Consider the following 14,722-nt stretch of genomic DNA (forward strand, 5'->3'; position numbering starts at 1 on the left):
TGTGTGCATGTCACTTCGTCTGCCTTCTTTATCTGTAAACCAAGGAGATTGGGTGACTCCTATAAATTCTTGCAATTCTAAAATTCTTTGAGTTAGTGATTTTCCAGATACTACTGAGCTTTGAAGTGCTTGCTTTAAGGAAGAGACCATCATTATGTGTTTATCAACAGTGGTTTTAACTGACTGTATAGATATTGGTGAAGTTAAGGAAGATTCATAGCATGACTTATCGTTAATGTGTATCATTTTTCAATGCTTCCTTGAAGGTTTATTTTTTGATTTACATGTGAATCAAAGCTCATACACATTAAAAAATGTGCAGAATTTATATGAGCCTCAACATACATATAAAAAGTACATTGTGGTAAAACACACACACACACATGCACACATAAAATTTTTACATTAACTTTTTATGGTTTTTAAGACATTTTAGATCCCTCAGTATAGATCTTACAGTTTGGGAGGCTGGTCTTGTGGTAAAGTGATGGTTATTTGCTAGTTGAATGCTCTCCATGTACATTGATGAGCAGAAGCTTCTTCATGTGTGTGGGAAATGACTTCCCAAACATAATTAGACATTATATTCTTTAAGTTTTGTGGGCCACGTATGACCACTGTTACATGTTTTTCTTTTTTTACTGCTTACAACCCTTTAAAAATGAAAAAAAAAAAAAAAACATGCTTAGCTTCATGTCATATATCATAGTGTAATGTACTTTTGTTTTTAACTGTTACACAGGCATTTGGAAATCGTGTAACCATTTTTCTTGGTATGTTTTTGGATTTGACTTTTGGAAATAGTAGATCAGTTTTCTAATCTAACCAGATTTTTAAGATTCCATTTATTTTTTGTCTCTTTGATTTGCCAAATTTTGAAACATGTTTGAAAGATAATCACTATGACTGTAGTTTTTTTTCATTGCCCCCTTGTATTTCTAACTGCTTTCGTGTATTTTTTTTTATTGAGGTGAAATTCATATAATCTAAAGTTAACCATTTGAGAGTGTACAATTCAGTGGCATTCAGTACATTCACAGTCTAGTTCCAAAACATTTCCATTAACCCAGAGGAAAACTTTGTGCCCATTCAGCTGTCCTTCCCTTGTATGCCCCTAGCAACCACTCATCTGTTCTGTATTTCTGAATTTACCTGGTGTGGATATTTCATATAAATGACCTCATATAATTTGTGACCTTTAGTTCAGGCTTCTTTCATTTAGCATATTTTTAAGATTGGTTGATGTTGTACCTTGTATCAGTACTTCATTCATTTATGGCTGGGTAATATCCTGTAGTATGTAAATATATATATATTCCATATTTCGTTTAGCTCTTCATCTGTTGATGGACATTTGAGTTTTGACTTGTTTCACCTGTTGACTGTTATGAATAGCACTGTTGTGAAATTCAGGTACAAGTATTTATTGAAATACTTGGCTTTCAAATCTTTTGGATACCTAGGAGTAGAATTGCTGGGTCACGTGGTAATGCTAGGTTTGATTTTGAGGCACTTCTAGACTATTTTCCATAACAGCCACATCTCATTTTATATTTCCACCAGCATTGTTCATCATTTTAAGTTTCCTCCAGCATTGTCTCATTGTGGTTTTAACTTTAATTTTCCTAGTGAGTAATTAGTTGAGCAATCTTTTCATGTGCTCATTGGCTATTTGTATATTCTTTTTGGAAAGATGTCTGTGCATGTCCTTTGTGCATTTATTTTTTTGTCTTTTTGTCGTTGACTTTTAAAGAGTCCAGGTAAGTCCTTATCAGGTATATGATTTGCTAATATTTACACCTCTTTTGTAGTTTGTCATTTCATTTTTCTTAATAATGTCCTTTGATGTACAAAAGTTAATTTTTATGAAGTCTAGTTTAAAATATGTTGCTTACGCTTTTGGTGTCATATCTCATAATACATTGCCAAATTCAGGATCATGAAGATTTACTCCTGTGTTTTCTGTAAGTTGTATAGTTTTAGCATTTATATTTAGGTCTTTGACTAACTTGAGGGCTTCCCAAATGGCACTAGTGGTAAAGAACCAGCCAGTAACATACTGTTTGGGTCACTGTAACTTTATAGTAAGTTTTGAAATTGCAAGTTTGGGTTCTTCAGTTTCATTGTTCTTTTTCAGTACTGTTGTAGCTATTCCAAAATGCAAGTAATAAATAAATTTACTACTTGGAGATTTAAAGCATTTTTTTTAATCTTAATGATCATGCTGGGGGAAAAAAGGCTTTCTCTCTCAGTGACTATGATTTGAACTTTTTTCTCACTTGACAGCTCGAATTACATCTTTACAAGAGGAGGTGAAGCATCTCAAACATAATCTTGAAAGAGTGGAAGGAGAAAGAAAAGAGGCTCAAGACATGCTTAATCATTCAGAAAAGGTAAATGATTTAATGTATACCAATTATGAGATAGTGTTACTGATTACCAGATATTATAAGGTGATTTTCTAAGAGACCATTCGTTCCTAATCTTTATATGTTTACATTTCTGAAAATTTTTATGGTTGGTTGGTGTGTGATGTATGTGGGTCTTATTTTGAGCTTTTTAGAGTGTTACTTACTTGTTTTTATCCTCGAAGGGTATTAGATATCTGATCATCACAAATTGCGTTGGTTTGGAGATACCTCTCCATATAGAATTTCCCCCCATTTTTTATACATGGGAAAGATGAAAATATTGAACGTTACCGATTATGAAGAAGGAGAACAAAGGATTAGTATATAGTACTGTGTGTGCTCTTTCCATTTTGTTGGTAAGAGTTAGCAATAGAGTAAAGAGTGTACAAAGTATTGGCCTTTACCTGTGGAATTTTATCCTCTGTCCCTACCTTGCTAAAAAAAAAGGATTAAATAGGTAATATGCAGATTTAGCATACCTCCCTGAAATGTTGTAGGTTTACTAGATCCTCAGGTAAATGATCAGAAAATCTACCACTTACCTTGTCCTTTGGACATGTTTTGTGACATTCAGAATAGTTTTTTGATGTCTAAGTTTGGAATTAATTTGGAAAAAGGATGAAAGAAGAAGAGCAGAAGCACCCAAATAGGAATGGAATACATGTTGATTTAGTTGTCAGAGCAAGATAAACCTAGGTGTAAATGCAAATGTAAATAGAGATTAGTTTTTTAAATGGTAGCAAAAAATTTTAAATGACCTGAAGAATTGTCCTGTTCTTTTCTGATATTCTCAGTGAACCCTCCTGAATATAATAGAAATCTGCCTTGCCATCAGCCATGGCTAATGATTCGCATGGGAAGGGAGGGTGGAGGACACAGGTGATATTTTGTTTTTAGTTATATGTGCTTATTGTGATTTTCAAAGATATTATAGATAGTGTGAAGTGCACAAGAAATAAAACATAAAATTATGTTCTGAGTAAAAGTATTTAAGTACATGTAGTGTAATATTTCAAGCCAATGGGATTCATATATTATCTCTTAAGAGATAAAATTAATGTAAGATTTAACGATTTGCTTTTTGCACAGCGTAGTACTTGACTCCCATTCTCATTTTACAGGAAAAGAATAACTTAGAAATAGATTTAAACTACAAGCTTAAATCATTACAGCAACGATTAGAACAAGAGGTAAATGAACATAAAGTAACCAAAGCTCGTTTAACTGACAAACATCAGTCTATTGAAGAGGCAAAGTCTGTTGCAATGTGTGGTAAGTGTCAATTTTAATATTTTCTATGTGCTTAGTTTTTAAATAATTACAATAAAAATTTTTGATTTTGATCAAATTTCATTGTGTAGTAGTTTAAACTCTTGAACATTATAAGTGATGATCTGGGAAAGGGGAGCCTTCCTTTTTTTCATTTTTGAACCTTCCTTTTCTTAAAATAAGTTTCACCTGCTGGTTCCCTTACTCCACCATGCTCTGTTCCCTAACTACCCTCCTCTCCCTGAAAAAGTCAGTGTATTCTCATTTCTCCCAGTTTTTCAGCCCCTTCCTTTGTTTTCTTTGAGATGCATTCTGAAACTCATTGTCTGTTGATTCACCTTTCTTGCTTTGTACCTTCAACTCTGTTATTTCTTTGTATTTCCACTGAATTATGCCTCTAAATGCAACCCTCAATCAGACCAGCCAGCTGCTTTTCATTGCTTCAGCTAGTTCTTTAGATGGGTGTTTTCTCAGTGCATTGTCCTCAGCCTCAAGTGAGCTGTTGTTTTTATATATGTCACTCATCAACTCCTTCCCCTAAATTTTTCTTCTCTAGCTTCCTATGCCATGTCTTTATCACTTCGCTTTTAGGTGAACATTCTCCTATTTCAAAAAGAAACTGTGAAGTCACAGACTTGAACTCCTCAGAATCTAATTCTCTGATTTGGTCAAGCTGTCCTGCTCCTTTACCATCTTCATTATCATCTTTCTCATCTTAGCAGAACGTGATCCTTTACCTATACTCAGATCCAGTCTCTTATCTCACCTTAATTACTTTTTCTTTCCTTTATTCTCAACCTTTTTCCTCCACTGAATCCCTTCCTGTTGTTAACATGTACAAATCTTTCTCATCTGTTTAAAAAAAAAAAGGACAAACCATTGTAGCAACCTGTGGTCCTTCCTAATTGCCACTATTTTATTCCGCCCCTTTATAGCCAGATTTCTAAAAAGATGTCTTCCTTTTCTTCACCTTCTACTCACTTCTTAACCTATTGTAAGCTGAAGTGTCACCTGGCACCTTAAATTCAGTTTATTCAAGAGATAAACTTGTGATCTTATCTGTCAAACCTGCTCTTCCCGCTATTCTTACTGTATTAGTTAATGATTATCTTGTTTTTATGAGCCCAGGCTTGTAATCAGACAAATCTACTTTGCCTTTTAGCTTCTCTTATGACTCTTGCAAAAAATTAGATGGGGAAAATGCACTAAAGTGCCTGTACACAGAAAGCTTTTAATAAGTGGGAAATATCATGGCTATGGATGATAGTGACATTCAACATCCAAGCTGGAAATCTGGGAGTTATTCAAAAAACCCCATTCTGGTGGTTTCTATTTTGTCACCTAGACAAGACAGCCTGAAAGTGAGATAGCAGACATATTAAATTTGAATCCTGATGGTGCAACTCAAGAGTTTCAGGACCCTAGTAAATTAACCTCTAGAACCTTAGTTCTTTGATGTTAATCAAGAAAGGAACCTCACTATAGACTGGTATCTTCTGATAGTAATTAAGTATTACACTATCATGGAATCTTTTATATGCATTGTAAAAATTGTTTATATCACAGCCTTAAGCCTCTTGAAACTTTTACGAAACAGTGCTAGGTATACATTAATAACCACAACCTTATTTATTCTTTTTTTTTTTTTTTTACTTTTGTCTGAACTACCTCCATTTTTCTCCTTATACACTCCACTTGTTTTCCAGCTGTGCTTCCACCTTCTGGTCTGAAAATGGCAGTAAATAGTCTCTCATATCTTTGGGCAAGTGTTGGATTTGGAAGTATTTGTTACATTTTTATGACTCTCTTCCTTTAAATATCCCACTATACAAGTAATTCATAATGTTAGAACTTCAGTAATGAATAGCTCTAAAAGATCCCAGGATGTTAACAGTAGGGGTTTTTGACACCTAGGTGTCTTATGCAGCCCATGAAAGTGAAAGTATTAAAGTAGTCTTTTTCGTTAAATGTATATTTGTAACTTTTTCTTTCACAGAGATGGAAAAGAAGCTGAAGGAGGAGAGAGACGCTCGAGAGAAGGCTGAAAATAGGGTTGTTCAGATTGAGAAGCAGTGCTCTATGCTAGATGTTGATCTGAAGCAATCTCAGCAGAAGCTGGAGCATTTGATTGAAAATAAAGACAGGATGGAGGATGAAGTAAGAAAAACAATTCTGACTTTCATTCATCTTATAAAGGAAAAAATCATTGTTATGATGAAAAAGTCAGTATAATTTAAACATGGTGGAGATTTGAATAAAATTACCTACATATGTCTGTGTTCACAGCTATAAGGTACGGAATAAGATAGTTCTGGGCTTGACCTCCGTGGAACTTGCAATCCAAGGGGAAAGACAGATATTAACATTGTCATGACAAGCATAACATACTTAAAAAGGACATACCAAGTTAGGAGTATCAGGGCTAATCATGTTCAGGAGGTTAATGGAGACGTCACTAAGGGTTTGACATTTAAGAGCTGAAGAAGGAATAAATGAAGAGGGGAAGACGAAGAATAACCTGTGCAAGCACTGTGCAGTTATGGAGAGTGTGTCACACTGGAAGGTCTGAGGAGTACGGTTGGATTCAGAGAATGGCCAGGGACAGCGCCAGAAAAGTAACAACAGATCATGAAGGAAATTGTAACCAGTGTAAGAATTTGGAGCATTTTAGTCCTTAGGCCCAACAAGTACTTGATAAATATTTATTGAATTGAATTCAATATATGTTCAATTTTGGGGGTAAACTTTGCAGGGCTGTAGATTAGAGCACAAACATTTCTGAATGAACTAATAAGTACCATTTAGGAATGTCCCTCCAAAAGTAACTTTTATACTCACCTTCTCCTCCAGAATTTCCATACAGGTACCATATAAAGAAACCAGATTTTTTTTTTTCCCTCCAAGATTTCATATCTGAAATTTGGGAATTAATTTGATTTAACACTAAATTCTGCAGTAATAAATGCATAAAACAGTGGAGACTCTTTAGAATACAGATATTTTCTGTTTGTATAAGGAAATAGTGTACTTGAGGTTAATAGTATACTTGAGGTTTGATTAGTATTCATTCAAATAATGTCTAATAAATTATTAAACAAATTTACGATCCCAATAATTTTTCTCATTCATAGGTTAAGAATCTAACGCTGCAGCTGGAGCAGGAATCAAACAAGCGACTTTTGTTACAAAATGAATTGAAGACTCAAGCATTTGAGGCAGACAATTTAAAAGGTTTAGAAAAGCAGATGAAACAGGAAATAAATACTTTATTGGAAGCAAAGAGATTATTGGAATTTGAATTAGCTCAGCTTACAAAGTAAGTCTCAGAAATAACATTCTTGAGTTCTTTTTTGTGTGTGTTCAGCATTTGCTTATGTGTCTGATATTTTATATGTGTATAGATTATGTACTTAGAGTTTGTGAAATGAAGATTTAGGAAAAAACGTTCAGGAAAAATAAAAGAATTTATTTGCAAAGGTTTGCAAGGGAGCTCAGGCTTTGGAAAGGCAGACTTAAAAAAAAATGCAGTTATTAAAGGGGGTAAAAAAGACATGATCAGGACTATTGACTTTACAATAAGTCTGTTTATGGTAGAAAAACAGTTTTTTTATATGATTTCCATATCCACAAAAATTATCTGTCATCACAGTAGAATTACAGACATCAGGAATAACCTTTTTATTAAGGATTTAGTACCTTACAGAAAATATTCAAGTTTTCTTTACTTTAGAGACTAGAATTAGACATGATGACCCTGTGTGTGTTTGTTTCTTTGGTTCATCTCAGAATGCAGTGTCCTTTTTCTCTATTCTTGAGATGTGATGTGTCTGCTTACTTGAAATAGAGACACAGCAAGGTGTCACTGTGACTTTCAGAATTTGTGTAAGGACATGCTTCAGAGATTTAATGTCAAAGATGGGGTTGCCTTAAGCCAAGTGATGGGATTTTATTTCCTCCAAATTTATGTTACATTCACTTGCCAGCTTCATGTACAACACAGTAACTCTTGTGTAGAATTGTCTCTCAATTTTGTTGACTTTATGTTGGTGAAATTCTTTTCCCCTTTAGAGCCACTGTTTTCACCAAATAAGGTGTTTTATAATTTTCTTCTCCCACAGTAACTTGCACTCAACATTCAACTAATAATTTCTATCAACCATATGCTGAAAGTAAAAAGCTTTTACCATCTAATATGAAAACCCAGCCGCTGCAGACAGAATTGTTCATTGTTGAATAGCTGTGTGTTGGGTGGCATTGTGTATCTTGACTTTTTGAGTCCTTTTCTCTCTGTGAGTGGTATATATATTTACATATATGTATTCTGTATATGTACATCTCTCTTTATGTTGTCAGCTGTTGTTATTGCCTCCCTTCTTATTCCATATCTGAGTATTTATTTCCACCCCACCCTTGTGCTTAATTAACCATAAAATATAGTACTAAATTTTTCCTATCATTTATTTAATATGTTCATGTTTTTCATAGTCTACTTACTGCATAAGACATTTTAAATGTACCCTAAGAAAGCTGTTCTCTACAAAAATTTACCAAAATAATATCATTTTACTTTTGCATTTAGATTCATCCACAGTTAATATTCTCCTGAAAGTGAACTTCAGTAGAAAATAGTTCCCTCTACTTTTCATAGTATCATTTTACAAGGAGCAAAATGGCACCAGACAGTGTGTCCTAACCGGATATAACTAGTTAAGTAATACTGAATAACAAAGTATGATTTGTTTTAAACAGAGGTTATTTTAGTAAACCTTTTTGTTTTAGCAACTTTAAGAAGCAAAGAATAATATAAAGTCTAGTAAAGTAGGAGCATTTGTTTACTGCTTTCTCTTTCGTCTGAAGACAGTACAGAGGGAATGAAGGGCAGATGCGGGAGCTGCAGGATCAGCTGGAAGCGGAGCAGTATTTCTCGGTGAGAATCACTTTTATCATGTAGACTGTTTCCAAAGCTGACTTAACAAGGGGTTTAGATGTTTAATGTGAACTGTGATTCTTTTTCAAATGACTATGAAGTAGTTTTCTCCCGTTGTATATCCCCCTCTCTGCATGTCATTTCTGAATCTGTGTTGGTAGTCTAAGTTATAAAGAAATGACTGTTTTTGTGCAAATATTTCCAGAATTGCTTTCAAACTGGAGCTACTTAGAAGAGTCTGTTGAGAGTTCTGTCTGCCTGGTACCAAGTCTGGTGTGTTAGAGTGCCAGTATTACCATGTGTGGTTCACGTGTGCACATCACAGTGGCCTTCGTACATGTGTATGTAGCTCTCGCTGCATATAGTTGTGGGTATAACTAATGTTCAAGAACTTTTTCCTGTTTTGGCTCTGTGTGCACTTTATGAATCTGTTATGCTTTTTCTCCATAAAAATCATTTTATTTTGTTACTACAGGCCAGGTTATTTTCATTACTACTATCGATAAGCATTTATAGCTATTGCTTTGAGGCTTTATTGAAAACTCTGAATTTTTGGTTGCCAAACTTGTGCCCTTACATTTCAGTTTGACATTTAGCTGCTCCGTTTCTGTTTCACTGGCAAGCCACCTTTACTATGGCCTTTAAGCAGTGTAATTAAATACACACAGTTTGAGTTGCACTGCTGAATATGCCCAAGAAACCAAGTATGAACAATATTGGAAGTAATGGTTTCCTCAGTAAAAAATCTGGGTATTGTTAGAGCTCTATGGAATTTCATGCAGTTACGAGCTTCATGCTAATAAACTTGGTGACTTTTCCATTTTTTGTCTGTTTCTTCTTGGCTTATTATACAATCCCTGGAATATGTTTTTAAATTAAAAAAAAAAATTCAAGATTGTTGAAAACCTTTTCCCTGAATGTAAATTAGCCTTCATTTTTTCAGTGTGTGGGGTGACTTCAACACAGTGGTCTATAATATCAAGCACACCTTCCTGTCCGTAGGCTTCCACAGGATAATCTTTCAGTGCCTCCATATTTGGGGATGGATGTCCAAGTGATTTGTGGTGGTTCTTATGGATTCTTGATTTTTGCCTTTATAAAACAATAAAAACTATTAACTGTCTTTAGTTTTGGTTTATTCTCTCGCTTGTGAGGACTGGGTTAGATGTTGCTAAATTTGATAAGTTATTATGAGCTGAATTTAAGATTTTCTTTAGTTTTGGCTTTCAGATCAGGTTATTTTTATTTCTTCATTGATTCCACATATAAATTTCAGTAATTGAAGTTGGAGAAATGAGAATCTGATTACTAAAGGCAGAATGGACTATTTCATTTTAGAAATTGTAAACAAACCAGAGCTAGCCATCATTTTTCTTTCAATTGCATTCTTGTAGAAATGCATTTTTCCCCTAGAGGAGTGCTGTTTCTCAGAGGGATAATTAAGTATACAGTGTAAAAGTCATACTCCACAGCTGTTTGCTGGTCCTCACTATTTTTTCCTTATCTTTTAAACTAAAAAGTGTTGTTAAAAAAAAAACAAATTGACTTCACAATTGGAAGTTTACTCTATAACCTCCGCATCTATTACTATAAAATAAAACAGCAATGAATATTCATGTGTAAGACTTTGTATAGATATATATTTTTACTTGTCTTTGGTAAATACTTCAGAGTGGAGTTGTTAGATCATATGTTAATTGTTTAACTTTATAAAGAACTACCAAATTGTTTTTTAACCCCATCAGTACACTTATTTATTCTTATCACTTGTTTTGCAGACACTTTATAAAACCCAGGTAAAGGAACTTAAGGAAGAAATTGAAGAAAAAAACAGAGAAAACTTAAAGAAAATACAGGAACTACAAAGTGAAAAGTATGTCTATTTTACTTTAGAACAATAATCAGTCCTACAGCAAAGATTTCTTAACTTTTAAGTGTAAACATAGAGAGTAGATGTGTCTTTATTCTTATGGCAGTGGAATAACAAATCTTACTGGCCCAATTCAGAACAAATCAAACTAAATTTTGACTAAAATTTGCCTTTATGGTGAAGAAATAATTTGGTACTTTAACACTATAGCAGTTGTACAGAGATTCACTAAATTATGACAGTAAATTGTTTTCAAAGGTCTCTCAATCTTCAAACATCTGTTTGTATATAAATAGTTCATGTAGTATTTGCAAATTATAATTCTTATATTAGGTAAAGATATTTAGGGTCTTCCTCTTAGTTTTATAAGGCAGATTAATTTCTATTGCATGTTTGCTTAGGGCTTTACAAGGAGGCAGTCTTATAAAGCTATTAAGTTTAATAACTGCTTATAGCTGGATAGTGTAAGAACAGACATTGAAGCTAGTTTTCTCACATTGTTGTATTGTTGTATGTCTTACCTTTTCCTCCCTCCTCAAATCAACAACTTCTTGTTCTCATTCTCAGCAAATAGTCTTGTTTCCTGAAAGTCATAGGACATCTGCTCTCTTCCACTAACACAGCCACTGACCTGTCTGCAGCTGTACATGTAAATCCTACCTTCCTTCTGATTCATGAAAATAGACAAAATTAACATGAGTTGACCTAACAGGCAGCCCTTCGATCCCATCCCTTTCTGCCTGTAACTCTGATAATTCTCTCATCTTTCCTTCTTTTTTTTTTTTAAATTTTTCTTGGAGTGTTGTTGATTTACAGTGTTGTGTTAGTTTCAGGTGTACAGCAAAGTGAATCAGTTACACTCCTGCATCAGTTTTTTCCTTTCTGTAGTCATTTCCATTGTTAGATAAGCATAGAAGTAAACATTTTCTTAAAAAATAACCTCCTTTTCTTTAAACTGTGTATCTACTTACAGATAATAACCTATTTTTTGCTTCCTTTTGTAGCAAGCTTCCTTGAAAAGTGACATACCACTTACCTTCAGGTTCTCTTCTCTTAACTCTTTCTTGAGCTCATTCAAAACTTTGCACTCATTACTCTACCAAAATAACCTTTTTCAAGGTCACCTGGGGCTTCCTAATAGTTAAGAACTGTAGTCAGTCAGTTCTTAACTATTATCTTATTTAATAGCAGCAGTTGGCATCATTGATTACTCTTTCTGAATTTGCTTCATTTGGTTTCTGTGACACCGAACTCTTTTCCGCCTGTAGAACTGTTTCCTCTTCCTCACCCGTCTTTGCTCCTTTGTCGTTTCCCATCTCTGAGACCTTTAAACTATGGAGGGCCCAAGGGATCACTCCCTGCTTGTTCTCATCCAGCCTAATGGCTTTAAATAACATCAGTGTACAAGTATATTCTCCCCTGAATTTTAGACTTGTAAATGCAGCTGTCTGACATCTCCACTAGAGTGTTTAACAAGCATATCATATATAACATGTCCAGAAAAATGCCTTACTCCCCCACCTGCTCCTTGCTGTCTTCCTCCTGTCCATATTAGCTGTTTTGTTAGTCCTAGTTGCTTAAATCCAAAAGTTGGTGTCATCTTAGACTCTTCTTTTTTTTCTTACGTTCTGCATGCAATCTATCAATATAGCCTAGCTGTAACTAAAAAGCCTGTCCAGAATCTGATCATTTCTCACCACTTTTCATCATTTACCAACTTGATCCAAATTGCCATTGTCTCCAGTCTTGATTATTTCAGGTGTCTGCTCACTGCTTCTGCCACTGTATTGCCGCTTCTGCCATTGTCCCCCTACTAAGTCTGATTTTAACTAGCAGCCTGAATGATCTCTTTAAAATGGAGCACTCAGAGTAAAAGCGAGTCCCTCTGTTGTTTTAGAAAGCCTTCTAACACTTGTTCTTTCTCCCCAATTCACTTATCACATCTCACAACCACCCCCGACACCCCTCACATTAGCTTCCTTTAGAACATTTCTTACTAGATGTTTCCTTTGCCTAAAAGCATTCCCAGATACCTGCGTGGCTCCTGTCTTACTTCCTCCTTTTATTTTCTCAGATATCAGCTTAGCAGAGAGACATTCTTGATCGCCCTCAATAAAATAGTGACCACAACTTATGCCTCTTCACCTTTCCTTTTATTGTTCTCTGTGGCGTACTATATATTGTTCATTTCTTTAAATTGTTTCACCTTGCTAATATATACTTTCTGAGGGCAAAGAGTTTGTTACTGCTGTATGCCTTAAATCCCAGAACAGTGTTTGGCACATAGGAACTTTAAATATTTGTTGGACAAAAGAATGGATATTATTACTGGTTTTTATAGTTACTATATGTCTTCCTCTTTAGGCTTGAGACAGAAAATTTTATTTGTATTACTCCCTTAATAGAAAGTAGGTAGAAGTCATTCATTTATTTAATAAACATTTATTGAGCATCTACTGTATGTAGAGTTACAGTTATGACCGAGATAACTTATTGAAGACAGTTTCTCTTCCTAGGAAGAGCAGGCAAACTGCAGTGATCTGGTCGTGGTCCGAATGTCAATTCTGAAAGGCTTTAAAGGGTAATTCCCAAGCAGCATTCCTAGAATAGTTTATAGTGGTTTGCCAATCTATTTATAAATCTTCATAATCTCATTAAATTTCAGAGCTGGAAGGGACCTCAAAAATAATGTAGCTTAATTCTCTCATTTAATGGATTTGATTAAGTTGAGTTCTTATAAGTGTAAGGAACTTGCCTAGTGTCCCTACCCAATGGGATAGAATGGGGATAGAAGAGGATCAGGGTCTAGGTCTGGCCTCTTGATTTACAAGCCAGTGACTTTCCCACTGTGCCATGCTGCCTTTCCTTCCAGATCCCAGCAAATTCCTTTTCAGGAATAGACTGCAAGTGTGAGAGGTTACTTTTCTAGAAAGTTTGTAATGGGTTCAGGGTTTGTTTTAAGCAATAGAATAGTTAATTCTTTTATCAATTAAATAAAACCATATAGTTAAGCTGGAAGAATGAATTGGATTTGTTTATACTCATCTTTCTCTTAAATCTACCAGAGAAACTCTTGCTACTCAGTTGGATCTAGCGGAAACAAAGGCTGAATCTGAGCAGTTGGCTCGAGGGCTTCTGGAAGAACAGTATTTTGAACTGACCCAAGAAAGCAAGAAAGCTGCCTCAAGAAATAGACAAGAGATTACAGATAAAGATCACACTCTTAGTCGGGTAAGTGATAGTTAGCTAAGTTTTGTGATTAAAATTAATTGAAAAATCTAAACAGGCCACATTTTAAAGTGTTTGGGTAAGGGTATGTGCATGAGTATTTCCTTACACACAATGGTCTACTTGTATGCATATATAAAATAGTTTATATAATGTAAAATAATTGTTAATAATTGAAATTCTTATTCAGTATATTGGGTTTTTTCCCCCTTTCTTGTTATAGATCTTAATATATTTTATGTGAAGAAATACTTAACCTTAAATTCATTTGCTTTATTATCTTAATAAATTGCAACTGATTTCATGGCCAAAATTCTGTAAAATTCAGAGATGCTATTTTGGGATGTGGATATCCACAAAAATTCCTTGTGTATATGTACAAATCCATTATAGAGAAACTGTTACTACAAACAGTTGTCTATTCCTAAAATGTATAGTATGGTCAATAGACTATGGGGCTAGAAAGGGGAATTAGAGTTTTCTTCTTGGTGGTAAAGCCACCATCAAGTGCTCTGGTGTAAGTAGATCTGGATTCAAACCCCAGCTTTGCCCCTAAGAAGTTACGTCATCTTGGCAGTTTGCTTTGACTTCTTCAAGCCTCAGATTCTTCACTATAAAATAAAAATAATACCTATGTCATAGGATTCTGATGAAGATTAAATGCAGTCATATAAATAGAATGGGGAACAAGTAAATTACTGAAAGTAATTGTTGGAGGGCAGAGAGAATGAAAAGTGCCCACTGAACTGAGAAGGTATCTTTAGACTAAAACGCCAAGGCAGGCAGCTCTGTACAGTCTTTGGACAGGTTACTATGGGTCCAGTAATCATGGAGTGGGTTTGGGCAGAAAATGATCTAGAAGCATTCCCAGCTGCACTACACACCACCAGAGGACCATTGGGACCTAGTTAACCTAGGGTATGGGAGGTATGTGCTTAAAAATAGGAAGTGCGTTCCTAGTTCCTAAGAATGGGTAACTAGTCTTGTGGGAATCAGGAATATGTCAGCAAAGGTCTT

General features: G+C 34.7%; 1 protein-coding gene across 4 annotated transcripts in view; it reads left to right on the top strand.

The window, feature by feature from the left end:
- Positions 1 to 14,722, top strand: part of ROCK1 (Rho associated coiled-coil containing protein kinase 1) — a 124,963-nt gene that overhangs the window by 94,735 nt on the left and 15,506 nt on the right. For all 4 annotated transcript variants that reach the window (XM_086373029.1, XM_086373031.1, XM_086373032.1 and 1 more), the window contains 7 exons: positions 2,287 to 2,393; positions 3,533 to 3,683; positions 5,677 to 5,837; positions 6,812 to 6,996; positions 8,538 to 8,607; positions 10,386 to 10,480; positions 13,543 to 13,708. In XM_086373029.1, coding sequence (XP_086229155.1) covers positions 2,287 to 2,393; positions 3,533 to 3,683; positions 5,677 to 5,837; positions 6,812 to 6,996; positions 8,538 to 8,607; positions 10,386 to 10,480; positions 13,543 to 13,708 — 935 coding nt within the window. The remainder of the gene's footprint in view (positions 1 to 2,286; positions 2,394 to 3,532; positions 3,684 to 5,676; positions 5,838 to 6,811; positions 6,997 to 8,537; positions 8,608 to 10,385; positions 10,481 to 13,542; positions 13,709 to 14,722) is intronic.

The sequence above is a fragment of the Bos grunniens genome, chromosome 24 (assembly GCF_055505025.1).
Source record: "Bos grunniens cultivar Pamir isolate PY7600 chromosome 24, Bosgru_T2T1.0, whole genome shotgun sequence".
Lineage (NCBI taxonomy): Eukaryota > Metazoa > Chordata > Mammalia > Artiodactyla > Bovidae > Bos > Bos grunniens.